This window comes from Patella vulgata, chromosome 6 (genome assembly GCF_932274485.2).
Source record: "Patella vulgata chromosome 6, xgPatVulg1.2, whole genome shotgun sequence".
Taxonomy (NCBI): Eukaryota; Metazoa; Mollusca; class Gastropoda; family Patellidae; genus Patella; species Patella vulgata.
The window spans coordinates 55321341-55334759 of NC_065884.2; the positions used below are offsets into that span (position 1 = coordinate 55321341).

Below are 13419 nucleotides of genomic sequence, written 5' to 3' on the forward strand. Positions count from 1 at the left end.
GTCAAACGAACTGGAGATTCATGCCATATAATAATGCCAGGTACTATTTAAAAAAATAGTTAAATGTAACTAGTCATTGCATAATTCCCTGATAGACCATCTAACGTTCCGGTAAAGTGTAAATAATAAAATATATTTCCGGCATGCTTCCCGATTCAAACTTACCGACGACACGTGAAATGCATCATGCCACTTGTGTAGTTGGTGAGTTACGGAATTCAAGATTAACTGTTATAATTTCGTATGCAGTACATACTGTCCTTACCATAGTGGTGTGGAGGTTTTTTTATGAAGCAATTTGGGGCAATTAACAAATGATCGAAACGCTAATACAAATTATGTGACGGTACCACAAGTACCAGATTGACTGACACTGGAAATCATTGTCAGGATTTATTTTCTGTAAAATTAATGAAATAATAACCAGTTTCTGAATACCGTGTTACAATTATGGACCCTATACATATACCACAATAAATGTCGTGGAGACGCAGCAGTTCATTTCAGCTATGTTAATGCCGTGCTAGACGGAATCTAATTTCGAGGACTGCAAGTCAAGGCTGATAGAACCTTCCTTCATTATACATATTATGAGGGAGGTTGGTTAGAACAAATCTATATCCTACAATGTTTTGTGATTACATGTCAAATTTTAGATTAAAGCGATATAGTCAATCTGTTGATATTGTCAAAATATCTGTATATCCGACACACCGCAACAGACAAATTTTTACTGATGACACTTTGTTGTATAGGTGGACAATATACAATTGTAGGAAAGACATAACACACCATTTCGAATTAAAACTATCAATATATGTGGGATATTTGCTGAAGAAAATTACTTGACAATAACTGGTAAATATACATATATTATAAACGACAGAAATTGTAAATATCTTGATAACCAAGCTCGCCGATACAGTTAAGTCATTTATGGCAAGCAGAGACTCTCAGCAACGATAACGTAAATGTAAGTCTTATTGTCAAAAACATACTAGCTATAGGGCTTCTACCCGAATTGTATACGATACACAGTAACACAGAGATTCCACTGACACTTTATTCTACAAGTTTGCACAGAACTGAAATCATACGAAAGAATATCACGGTAGGTTCAGAATAGTACAACATTAAACCCCATTTCATGTGATTTATACTGCCTGATTTATATATTTGAATGTGGAAAACCTATGGACAAATCCTAATGAACACAGTAGACGTTTTTGGGTTATGTGTATTATCTAACACGATTCCGTCTGGGAATGTTTCAAAACCGGAACCAGATTTAGTTATTAAAGCAATAAAATGTTTCTGACTGAATTTTTGGAATTTATATTTATCTTAAATCATATAAGTGGAAATTTTGGTATTCCTACCCTCATAAGGGGTCTTTGAAATAAATGATTACCAGGTGTACTAGAAAGGATAAACATAGCATATCCTACCCATACACTACACCACGACTTCAGATAGCTTGGACCCCCGTTATATTAAATGGATCACCTTTTATATATTAATGATTTCCAAGAGGAGCTTTATATCACTAGCGATATTAAGGTAATGTAACTGTTGGTTGTAGGCGCAAATTGCTTAAAATGTATGAACTGTCTTAGATTGAACTGGAAATTGTATACCTAACACTCAACAAATAAAAGTGACATAGACTGTAATATTAAGTTTAGGAAAAAAAAACATCTCCATCGTTTATAACCAACCAAATAAACTGTCCAACGTATTGAAATCTTAAGCAGAAATACCGTTCTCCCAAAGTCTGCTTCAACCAATAAAGCGCTTTTAGTGTGAGTTTAAAAATTGTAAATTAAATCAAAGTGTCGTGGGGGCGTCAAATATACATTCAGTCGTCTTCCTTCCAAGATAGTAAAAGAAATTGGGAAAAATAATCTGCTAAGTAACTTTACGACAGTTTAAAAGAATTTAACGGAAATGTTAAAAGGGGGTATTTTTATGTACTAGTTTTATTTTTCTAAAATAACCACAACTTTATAATTGTAATTATATTAAGGACGCGTTAAGAAATAATGAAGATTATGGGTATGAGAGTGGCCATTCCCCTTCCTATGTTAAAGCGTCAATTACAAAAGAGTCAAAGGACTTCTATGACGTCTGGTGGGGGGTGGATGGCTGAATGGTTAGCACGTTCGCGCTGTATCATAAAGCCTGTCATTAAGTCAACTGGCGTGGTTTCGAAACCCCGGTTGTACGTGACAAGGAGTAGTGTTGCCTGTCCAGCCTCGTGGGTTTTCTCGGGGTCTCCTGGTTTCCTCCCACTGCTAAAGACCCCTACGCGCAAGCGAATTGTTGAAATAAAATTAAACCATATGTTAGTCCCGAAATGGCCTAGTCTGTGTCGAGTGGACGTTAAACCCCATCTCTCTCTCTCATGTTATTTATACAGACCATATATCTTTATCTTGAGCATGGGTGTTGACTCTAATGAAGACTCAGGCGAATGATTTAGAGCATTAAACTGACGAGTATATTAAGTTATTTCTGGTCACCTAAGAGTTTATAATAGATGTATAATCGTCCCAAGATACCACAACCAATACCCAAACTTAATGATATCTCAGTAGTCATGTACTTAGCTCAATCAAGCGAACAGAGGTTACAACTATTATAAGCGGGGGTGGACGGCCAGGAGCAGATAACCAGTCGAGCTAAAGACAATAAAGATATAATAAGCGCCAGATTATTAAAGCGACAATCCTAGAGATCTCGTCTGGTGATCGAGTTCGTCATTCGACAAAACATTTGAAAATGGCTGTCGCCGTGATTTAGGTGTTTGGGAAAATCAATCTGTAACATGGTGAAGTTCCGTTCGGTATTTACAAACATTTTAAAAATTGAAAATTTGTCAACATTCAACATCCTCTGCAGACGATATAAACGAGATGTGATCTCGTGCCAGCGCCACCTATAACTTTTGCTAAAATCTTTTGATGGGCTTGTTTTGAATTCAATTCAACCTAAGCCATGATATTAGCTACCGTTGATATTTATATTTCATTTTCTTTAGAAAAGTCCAATAATAAGTTTGAGTACATTTCAGTGAGGATCAATCCGTGGAAACGTCTATACTATCAGAAAAAAATACGCACAGATACTTTAATTGAAACTGGCGGTTGATTTCTTTTGACGTACCAGAACAGTAGGACGTTAAACATCATTTCATTGCATTTCTTTTAGCGTACATTGGTTGTGAATTTGCCCAACGTATACACGCAGGAAACAATGCAACTTCGTCCCGTTAAAGACCGAGTGGATCGCGTAGGAATAGTATACCGTTGTGGGTGCCTCTTTAGCTATCGTCATACTGTCATCGATTGTTCGTATATGTCCAGCGGGATTTACGGCCAGGCTCTCGCCATCATATCATTTATAGTAAATCAATAAAGATACATGTAGCTACAGGTCTAAGTATACAAGATATCAATTTCCCCTTTATTGATAAAATACCCTTGAGGATACATTATACTACGGCTCGTCCTCGTCAGCTTAAATGGACAATTCATCAAGTAGAGATGAATATGATCTAGACTCGGGATGTAAGCCATAAGTACTTGTTGGGTTTGAAACTTTACATCCATCACGTTATCTTGTACTTAAAACCAAAATCCCTCCTATACAGTCTACAATGATCATTATTCCGATATGGAAGCTTAGTATACCACGATTTCTGTTGGTGTTCGGGGGGTTGGATGGCCGAATGGTTAGCACGCGCGCGCTGTATCATACGGTCTGTCATTGAGTCAACTGGCGGGGTTTCGATTCCCCGGATGTACGTGACAAGGAGAAGGGTCGCCTGTCCAACCTCGTGGGTTTCCTCCGGGTCCTTCGGTTTCCTTCCACTGCTAAAGACCCCTACGCGCAAGCGAATTATTGAAATTAAAATGAACCGTGTGTTAGTCCCGAAATGACCTAGTTTGTGTCGAGTGGACGTTAAACCACATCTCTCTCTCTCTCTCTCTCTCTCTCTCCTCTCTCTCTCTCTGTTGGTGGTCATTACTAAGAACCCACCTTCTGATTAATGAGACTTTGAATTATAAATACCCACCTTTGTCCATACTCGTACTATAACCGTTCATGTGTCTCTGAAATAAAATTTGGTTTAACGTTCTACTTTTCTGCACTGTTCTTTTTAAAACCACGGTGGCGCAGTGTGTATGGCGCCTAATCACCAGTAGGTCTAGGGTTTTAACAATGAAAGTTCCTCTGGAGGACGAGGCAAGACAATGTGCCTAGTGGTGTGGATGGGGCAACATAACTGAGGATCAACGTTTCCAATTTCCCTCACAAAAACAATGCGTGGTTTATGCCCGTCTTCTTTAGCTCTGGTGTTCGAAAAATTAAGACGTTTATCCCCATTCCATGACTTTAAATGTACCGTAAATGTCAACGACCTTACTACTGGGACGGTGGTTCATCATGTTTAAAACCATTTAAAATTATGCATACAGACTTGACATGGCTTAGCTGTGTTAAATGGATGGTGGATGTACAACATTTCATTACTGGAAAAGAATCAGGTATAGCATTTTATCACTCAATAATACATTCTACAGTAGATGTCGCTTGTGTGATAAATTTCATAATCTACTGGGATAGGAGATATCGCTTTACATGTATTTGATTGATCAGTTAAAAAGGAACTACCTTTTTGCATTTTCAAAGAACAGTTCATTTTTTATTAAAAGTAAATTCTTTTTTCTTTATTAAAAATGAATAATTTTTTATTTAATTGACCTTGATGGGAACACTGAATCAATATAAATGATGTATCACTACGCCATAATGTAATCTGGTTCAGTAAAAGTGAAGTCTATAGCATAGAATTATATTTATTTATTTGTGCATGTAAGAAGGGATTGGGTGATAAATAAAATCTCCTACTCGTCTTTTTTGATGTAAAAAAAATATCAACACTCGTCGATAAAGTAAATAAAAAACAGGAAATTTCTTTATAATATGCAGGAAAACGTCTATGAAGAGTAAAATGTCCTATGTATTCTTGTAAAAATCTACATCTTTCATCTACATCTTTCATAATATATATTTATACTGAAATTCTCAATAATCTATATAAATGTATGTATTGTGTTAATGCCTTCCAAAAATCTAATAAATCTGTTTCATACGTATTTTGACATTTAAAATTACATGTAGATTGACTATTAACGGTTCTATAGGACATTGCTTCAAAATGTCAAACTTTATTGCATCGTTGACAGAAATAAAACCGTTTTCTACAATTCTATTACAAGTAAATTACATTTAATCAAACATAGCATTCTATATAAATAAGATATAAATAAAATCAAATACGAATGTATGTATGTGTGTATGTGTGTATGTGTGTATGCTCGCCCATCACGCTTCGTCCAACCCCTGCATATGTAGGTATCATATAAAGCAGCATGACCCCGTCAATGTTTTAAACCATCGAATTTCGGTCCCGGGCGAATTTGGTTCCTTGGCGACGCCGGGTATCGAGCTATTTTACTATAATACATATAATGAAATAAACAATGATATCAACACAAATATGATTTAAAAACTAGTGGTATGGGTTGTTCAGAATAAGACATAATGCTTTCCTGATTTTGTTGGTTTTTACAATGACCACGGTAATGCGCTCTATTGTCTAGAAGTAATAGGACACGGCTATATCACTCAAGTAAAACGAGGGCGCCTATTTAATTAAATTAGATACACATGCGTGAAAATGGAATGGGATTAAAATTCCTACTATTCTGCTCCGACTGTGTATACAGTGTGCTACGAGGGAAATTTTGCCCGGGCAGTGGCCAGGTTTATAGCGAACCGACGTCTTACTAACTGAGGCACCACAGTTCCTTGCACGCTTTAGGGTAAATAACACCTCTTTTAAAATGAAATTTAACATGCACACATCATATCTTTTCTTTTTTATAATTTGAAATTTCGTTGCGGGGGATTAGTCAATTAAATGTTTTTTTGTTTTTTTAGGCGAATTATCTTTTGATATGAGAAACTGCAGGTAGACGATTGCAGCCAAAATGTATTTCCGAATAGCCATTTGGAACACCAGCTCTAATTAGTTAATCTGTGGGTAAACATTAGCTGCGATAGACAACAAAACAAAAGTCCGAATAGCTATTTGAAACACAGGTGTTAATTGGTTTAAGGAATGATTATTACCCCAGATGCGACCTCTCTCTACAACCGATCAGATTTTAATGCAGTGTGGGATAAAAACTAAAGTAGATCTGTATTTTAATCAGATTGGGTGCAGTGTGAGCGAGTCCAGTGTTAAAGGCTCAATACCACTCTTGTTGTAACTGAATAAATTATGTCCCAATCTTTATTCTGGTCAACAAATTGTACTATTTTACAATATTCCAATTAATGAGGTACCGGCAGAACTAATCCGCCTGGTGGCGCTGTAAGAAAGTAGGACATCTCCGTAGCGACAAGCAGACGCTAAAAATATGGCTGACTTCGACGACAAATATTGTGATAAAACGTTATTAGAACTTAAGGAAATTCTTCGCGTTCGTAAATTAAAAGTTGCCGGAAAAAAAAGAGATTTGGTTGAACGGTAAGTGATGATAATCCAATGTTTTCTTTAGATTTATTTATAGATGCTAGAAACTCGAGTGAACGATAGTCGATAGCTCTAGGCCTAATCAGATATAAATAAACAAACAGTGTCAGTGTTCACGAGTGTTTGTTTACGTAATTCGTTGATTGTTATTGTTTTCCATTCCGATTATAATTTACACAATTAAAGACTGTTGTTAGTTATAAATTTATTGTAATGAAACCTGGTGGATACGAAGACAATATAAAATAATACATATTGATATAGGGCCTATATTATAATTTCAATAATAAATAGATCTAGGCTAAATTTTATTTCTTTTCGTCCAGAACAGGTAAAACCTTATTCGGTATTGCTAGCCGTCGAGGCTATACTATTTTAGTATTATTGTTAATAATAACACTAAAACCTGTCTAATTTTAGTCTTTCATTAATTTAAATTCTAGATTGATATTTGATGACAGAAATTCCTCAAAAAATGAACCTGCACCAGAATTCCACATGTGTCTGCCTGGAAACAGCGAGTATACAGATCTCCATGCTGATCACTTACAGAACTTCCCTAATGTGACCAAACAGAGAGTAGTGGATTTCTTACAACTAAGTGACCAAAAGTTGAATGAAAAAATTGAACTTCTTTATGCACAGAGGTAACTTTTAAACAGGTGTCACATCTTATTTAAGGTGTTGACAGCACAATCATGTACTATCACATCAGGCAGAGTCAGTGACTTTGTAACTCATTTCATTTTACACCTTTGCAAAGTTTGTGTAAGATTTAACTATGTTATGAACGTACTCATTTACACTAAATAGGAAATATTTTTTATTCAGAAATCCATCTCTTTTATATTTTTTTTTATCAAAGTACCATTAATAATTTTAAAAAATTGTTTTGGAATTTAATTTGCAGAAGAAAAAAAAATTAATATTGAGAGCTAATTAACTTGCCCCAATGTCATCCCTCTCAGTGATGGTAGCCGCCAAGCAAATAATTACTGCTGATCAGTCTGTGACATCTTTTCAGTTTCTTCTTTGTACACAAACTTATCCTTTATTTTTACAATACATTTGTATTTATTTTAGGTATCTAAGATATGTGCGTGTAGTCATAAATGATGTAACATATATAACTTCGAACGTTTGGGCAGAAATGAAAAGATCAACAAGCTACAAAGTGGACATAAGTATAGATAGGAATGCAGTGATCCAGCAAACTCAGTGTGAATGTGCAGTAGGACAAGGACCATTGGCTCATTGTAAGCATGTGGGAAGTGTTTTATTTGGTCTTGTGAAATACTGCACATCTGGTAGCATTCTAACAGAAGTAACATGCACACAGGTATATATATTATCTCTATTCAAGATGTATCATATTTTTTAATTTTTATTGATTAATTTGCTTTTCAATACCAATACTGATCTTACTTTAGTGTAAGGCATGGATGTATAACTGATATTGCCTTAATTATAATGTTATTCTAGTTAACACCTAGTCATGTGTACTACAGCAATAAGTATAAAAATTATAGCCCTAGGCCCAACTGCCAGCAGGTCTAATCCTCGAATGCCCTGGTGTCATCTCCCATAAGGAGAGAGGGAGAGAAATGGGGTTTAACGTCCACTCGACACAAACTAGGTCATTTCGGGACTAACATATGGTTTAATTTTATTTACATAATTCGCTTGCGCGTAGGGGTCTTTAGCAATGGGAGGAAACCGGAGGACCCGGAGAAAACCCACGAGGTTGGACAGGCATCCCTACTCCTTGCCACGTACAACCGGGGATTCGAAACCACGCCAGTCGACTCAATGACAGACTTTATGATACAGCGCGCGCACGCTAACCATTCAGCCATCCAACCCCACTCTCCCATAAGGAAACGCTGGTCTGCAACATCACCCTAGGTAAGCCCCACTAACTGACTGAGATAATTATGAAAGCTCCTAGGGAGTCTAGATAAGCTGACATTACAAGTTAAACCCATTTTTTGTGACATTCCATTATATTTAGGATACATTCAAACTTGGAATAAACATTATAGGAAATTCATTAATGATATTTGCATTCATTTCAGGTTTTACAAAAATTTCACAAAAGTAAGCCCATGAAAGGTAGTCCATTGAAAACAAGGAACCTGAGTGGAATCAGAGGAAATGTGAAGCCTGCTATTTATGATCCAAGACCAGTGCATAGGAAGAATTCTTTAAAAAATGAACAAAACTTGAGAAACATGGTACTTAACTGGCAGGTGAGCTAATTCAATTCATATTTGATTAATCTTAAGATTTTTGAGTGATTTATGTCATTATGAAAATGAAATATTAACTCCATCATCCTGTACTATGACAACCTTTTCTGTTTCAGGGAAAATCAAAGTGGCCTGTGCTACAAATGTATGAATCAGCCAACATAAGAGCCTTAGCAGCTGACCATGACTACATGGAGCTGACAATGGAGGATCACTTTCTCAAGACTGAAAAGGTATTATTTTAGTTTAAAACAGTTATTTGTTATAAGATAAATTACAGTCTTGTACTTTATTCAAGATCACAAATGGTTTGACTCTGTAACAGTGATTAGATTATTATTGTAGTGTTCCTCTATAAACAGTCATTATGTAATATCTAAATCTGCCTATTGCAGGTCTTTTTGGGGCCTTAAATGATATATAAATTATTAATTAGACATTTATTAACATGACAAGACCATAATCAACTCTCGATGCCAATTTTAAGTTGATATCTTAAATAATGCATCTTAAGTTTAAATGTCAATCGGATAATAATTTCTTGTATTTACTGTAATTTCAGGTATCCTGTATTTCAAAGGCTGAAATCTATGAAATTGAGCAGCAAACCAAATACCAAAGTGCATGTGACAGGTGGACAGCAGAAAGACGAAAACGAATTACATCTTCTAATTTTGGAAATATATGCAAGGCCACTATAAAGAGAGACATTGATATGCTACTGAGGGGTCTATTACACCCAGTAAATCTAAAAACTAAACAAACTATGTATGGGAGACAATATGAAAGTGTGGCAGTGGAGAGTTTTGAGACATTGACAAACACTAAAACTAAGAGTTGTGGACTTTTTGTTAGTGAGACACACCCTATGCTTGCTGCCTCACCAGATAGAGTCATTGACGATGAAACTCTGGTAGAGGTAAAGTGCCCGTACTCAGCACGAAATTATTTAATTTCTGAACAAACGGTTCCATATCTGACCATAACTGATGGGAAGTTAACCCTAAAAAAAACCCATAACTATTACTATCAAATACAAGGGCAGTTGTTTTGTGCGGGTAGGAGACAGTGCAAGTTTATTATTTTTACTTTGACAGACATAAAAATCATAGACATCTTTTATGATCATGAATTTGTGATGGAAATGTTGAATAGACTCTCAAGTTTCTATGATTCACATTTTAAGAATGCCATTTTGAATAAATATTTATTTAATAAATAAAAATATATCAGAGTTAATATGTTTTATTCTATCCAATGTTACAAGATCAATACACGTCAACTTAGGCATCATTGTGGACAATGGCTGGTCTAAAATTACATAAATAAAAACAAACTGAAATAATTGCATCTGACAAATTTGATTCTGTATTATTTAGAGGTTTTTTCAATATTTTAAATGTCTTGGCTAGTCCGATAATTCGTTCAACGTGCACTCGTTTGCTGGCTATTTTTCGATCATTTGCTACTGAATGTCCAGACATCCTGTTCTTTTTTTTAAAAAATTCTGGAATGTTAATTTCCACATTTGACGGTATGAACAGATCTTGGACATTAAACCCCTTATCTGCCATGACAGAGTCACCAGATTCACATAAATTCATTAGACAGCTTCTCTCGCATATCTGCCTATCACTGGCTGCACCACCAAATGCATCGGACACATAACTCACAAGACCCCCTGGTGTAACACCTACAAGGACCTTAACCGTATTTCTGTTTTTATATGTGGAAAATGTGCCTTGCTGAATAATGGGTTGTTTTGGCCTTTGTATTGGTATTTCCGTACCATCAATTACTACCCTTGTTGTCGGAAACTTAGACTTAAAGTCTGCAGGACTGTAAAACTTAACCAAGTCTTTGGATGGCCACCAGTTAATTTCCTTAAAGTGAAAATACATGAAATTTATCCATGTTATAAATATGTTCATAAGCTCTTTTTCACATATTTCAAATGTGTCAGACAACTCAAAATTACTCCTCCCAAGTCTAAGTTTAACCAAAGTCAGAAAAAACTGGTCCTCTGTTGACATCTTAGGTTTTGTCCCATAAAAATACCTAAGTTCATCAACTACTGGCCCAAACGAGTAAAACAAACACATAAAAGCATCATAGCTTTCTAGTCCAGTATAATATAGAAATTTCTCCGAACTCAACATGTATTTTCGGGCACAGAAGCGCATTGACATATCAACTTGAGTGGCAGAGTCTTTTGTATCAGGTTCACTTTTAACTGAAAGAAAAGAAAAAAGTTTTTTTTTGTAAATTTCAAACATTAAACAATAATATTTTATTAAACGTGGAGGCCAATTAGGGGTACATGTATATAGCTATATTAATATTTGTGACTGTTGCATATATGTCTGTCTGTTCAGGGTTGGTGGCTTCGCTACGGCTGTCCTGAGGCTGAAATTTGGTGTAATGGGGTAACTCAGGCCAGGTGGTGTTGGATTATCGCTTTCAGTTTCAGAGTTCTACTACTTACAACTCGTCAGGGCCTGGTCATCCGTAAAGTGAATAGTTTATGTTTAATACCATTATGGGTATATTTCGCTGCAAGAATCCAGACATAATTTATATTAAATAGCAGTAGGGAGTCGCTTCATCAATTTCAAGACATTGGGGGGGGGGGGGGGGGGGTAGCTATTATCCAAATGAATTTAGAATTATTATCGAGCATAATATCAGAAATTAGGGGGTATGGGCCGGGGCATGGGCTTGTAGTAGTACCACTTAGTAGGAGTCCTTTGCATTGTAATTTGTACAATACCGGGTCTATAAGTTTAAAACTGTCTTTCAGCAAAGTACCGTAATTATTAGACAAATCCTATGTTTCATTCACAAAACATAAGAATTTCCCTTCATTTTTTTTTCTCGTAGACTAGTCATCGCACCCAAACTTTGTAAATTAAACCTACCTTCGATAGGAGTAAAGTCCTCTTCGATGTATTCTATTTCAACTTCGTTTCCTACATTTTCAGAAGTTGACAAGCTTTCCAGTCTCTCGATTTTGTTAATACTTTGTTGTTTATGTAGGGCTCTTTCTCTGCGCCTACTACCTGATAAACTTGTTCTTTTCCAAGCAAATAAATGTGGAATCGCTCCTGGCTTCAATATACTATTGACCATTTGATCCCCTGGAATAATTAATATTAAAAATACAATCAAATACCGGTAGATTTAACAGTAGTCTAGTACAAAAAATTTTTTACTTTTTTTTACTCATATATAGGCATAGCCATAGGCTAAATTTTAATTAAATGAGAATCATTCCTAGGCCTTGTTGTAGTATTGTAAATATACAGCATTTTAGTTTTACCAAGGCATGCCTAATTTGGCCTTAAATTTAGGCTAAATTTTAATTAAATGAGAATCATTCCTAGGCCTTAATTGCTGTAGTATTGCAAATATACAGTATTTTACCAAGGGCTATACACAAGATCTGTTTTCTATTTAGGCCTAAGTAAGAGTAAGAGTAGATTGCCACCAGCTGTCCTTTGGCCCTCCTGGTATAGCCTAGTCATAAAATACTAATATAGGCCTAGTATTAATACTATTAATAGTGACACGTTTTGATAGGCCTAAAATTTCTAGTTCCTCTTGGCAGCGAACGCCGAAATTGTAATCCTTAAAACTTTGGACTAGATCTAATTGAAAATATTTCTCAATCTAATACCTAAAAAAAGTCAAAATATAAAAATGTATTTTGTCAACTTACTTTCTTTGGTTTCGGAAATGTAGTCAGAAGAATCAAAATGCGATCGACAAACAATACTCCACTTAGACGGTGTCCAGTCACTTTCTCCTCTTTTTACGGCCTGAATCCATCGCCGTCTCTCAACAGGGTCCAGCGGAAATTTATGCCCACCTTTCCCATTACACATCGGTACGCAACAATGAGCTGGCATTATTTAATTCACACAGAAAACCAAAACGGGCGGTGAGAATGAAAATGATTGTCAGTGAAGCGTAGAGCAGACGAGACTGCCACTTCCGTGTCCTACTTTCTTTGCGCGCCACCTAGCTTCCGGTTTAATTCTGCCGGTACCTCATTGATGATACAAATTTCATCTTAACACACCTAATTTAAAAAATTGGAAAAATTCAACTAAATGATTTGAAAAGCCTGACGTAAAGCTTTTCAAATGTGACTTGGATTTCAAAATATTTTTGAACCCTCTGGACAAGTAAAATAGGATTTAATGGATAATTTACACAACAGGTGGGACACTAACACATCTAGTACTTAGAATAAGGCTATTTTTTATTTTCTGCAGCTGTCAAGCCAGCAAGAGTGTTATTGTCCCTTTAAACGATATTATTTTGATATATCGAAATTAATCAATTTTATGTGCAGTAACTGTCTGTGGTCCTGGCGACTGCTGAAGATTGAAGGTAAGTTTCATAATGTTATTGTTGGGTGAGTCTGGCAAAGCTGTGGTTTCCTATTTCAGTATTCTAGATGATTTACTTCATTATACGCACATGTAAAGGCGTATAATAATATACTATTCAAAAAAAGTAGGGGATATTTGATTTTTAAGTGTTATTAAAGTCACCTAA

The 13419-nt window shown here is 35.7% G+C and overlaps 2 protein-coding genes across 2 annotated transcripts; one reads left to right on the plus strand and one right to left on the minus strand.

Annotated features, from left to right (window-relative positions):
* Window positions 1-6413: 6413 nt before the first annotated feature.
* On the plus strand, window positions 6414-9964 carry LOC126811078 (uncharacterized; the record flags this gene model as incomplete). Its single annotated transcript, XM_056101751.1, has 5 exons — window positions 6414-7254; window positions 7691-7946; window positions 8683-8856; window positions 8973-9089; window positions 9419-9964. Coding segments are annotated over exons 1-5 (1242 nt in total), but the record flags the coding sequence as incomplete, so codon positions are not given.
* A 121-nt stretch (window positions 9965-10085) lies between these two features.
* Window positions 10086-12861, minus strand: LOC126811079 (uncharacterized). Its single transcript, XM_050536555.2, has 3 exons — window positions 12575-12861; window positions 11775-11993; window positions 10086-11089 (listed from the first exon to the last, which is right to left on the minus strand). Exons 1-3 carry the CDS (start codon window positions 12762-12764, stop codon window positions 10140-10142), a joined length of 1359 nt encoding a protein of 452 aa, XP_050392512.1. The 5' UTR covers window positions 12765-12861; the 3' UTR covers window positions 10086-10139.
* Window positions 12862-13419: the final 558 nt, after the last annotated feature.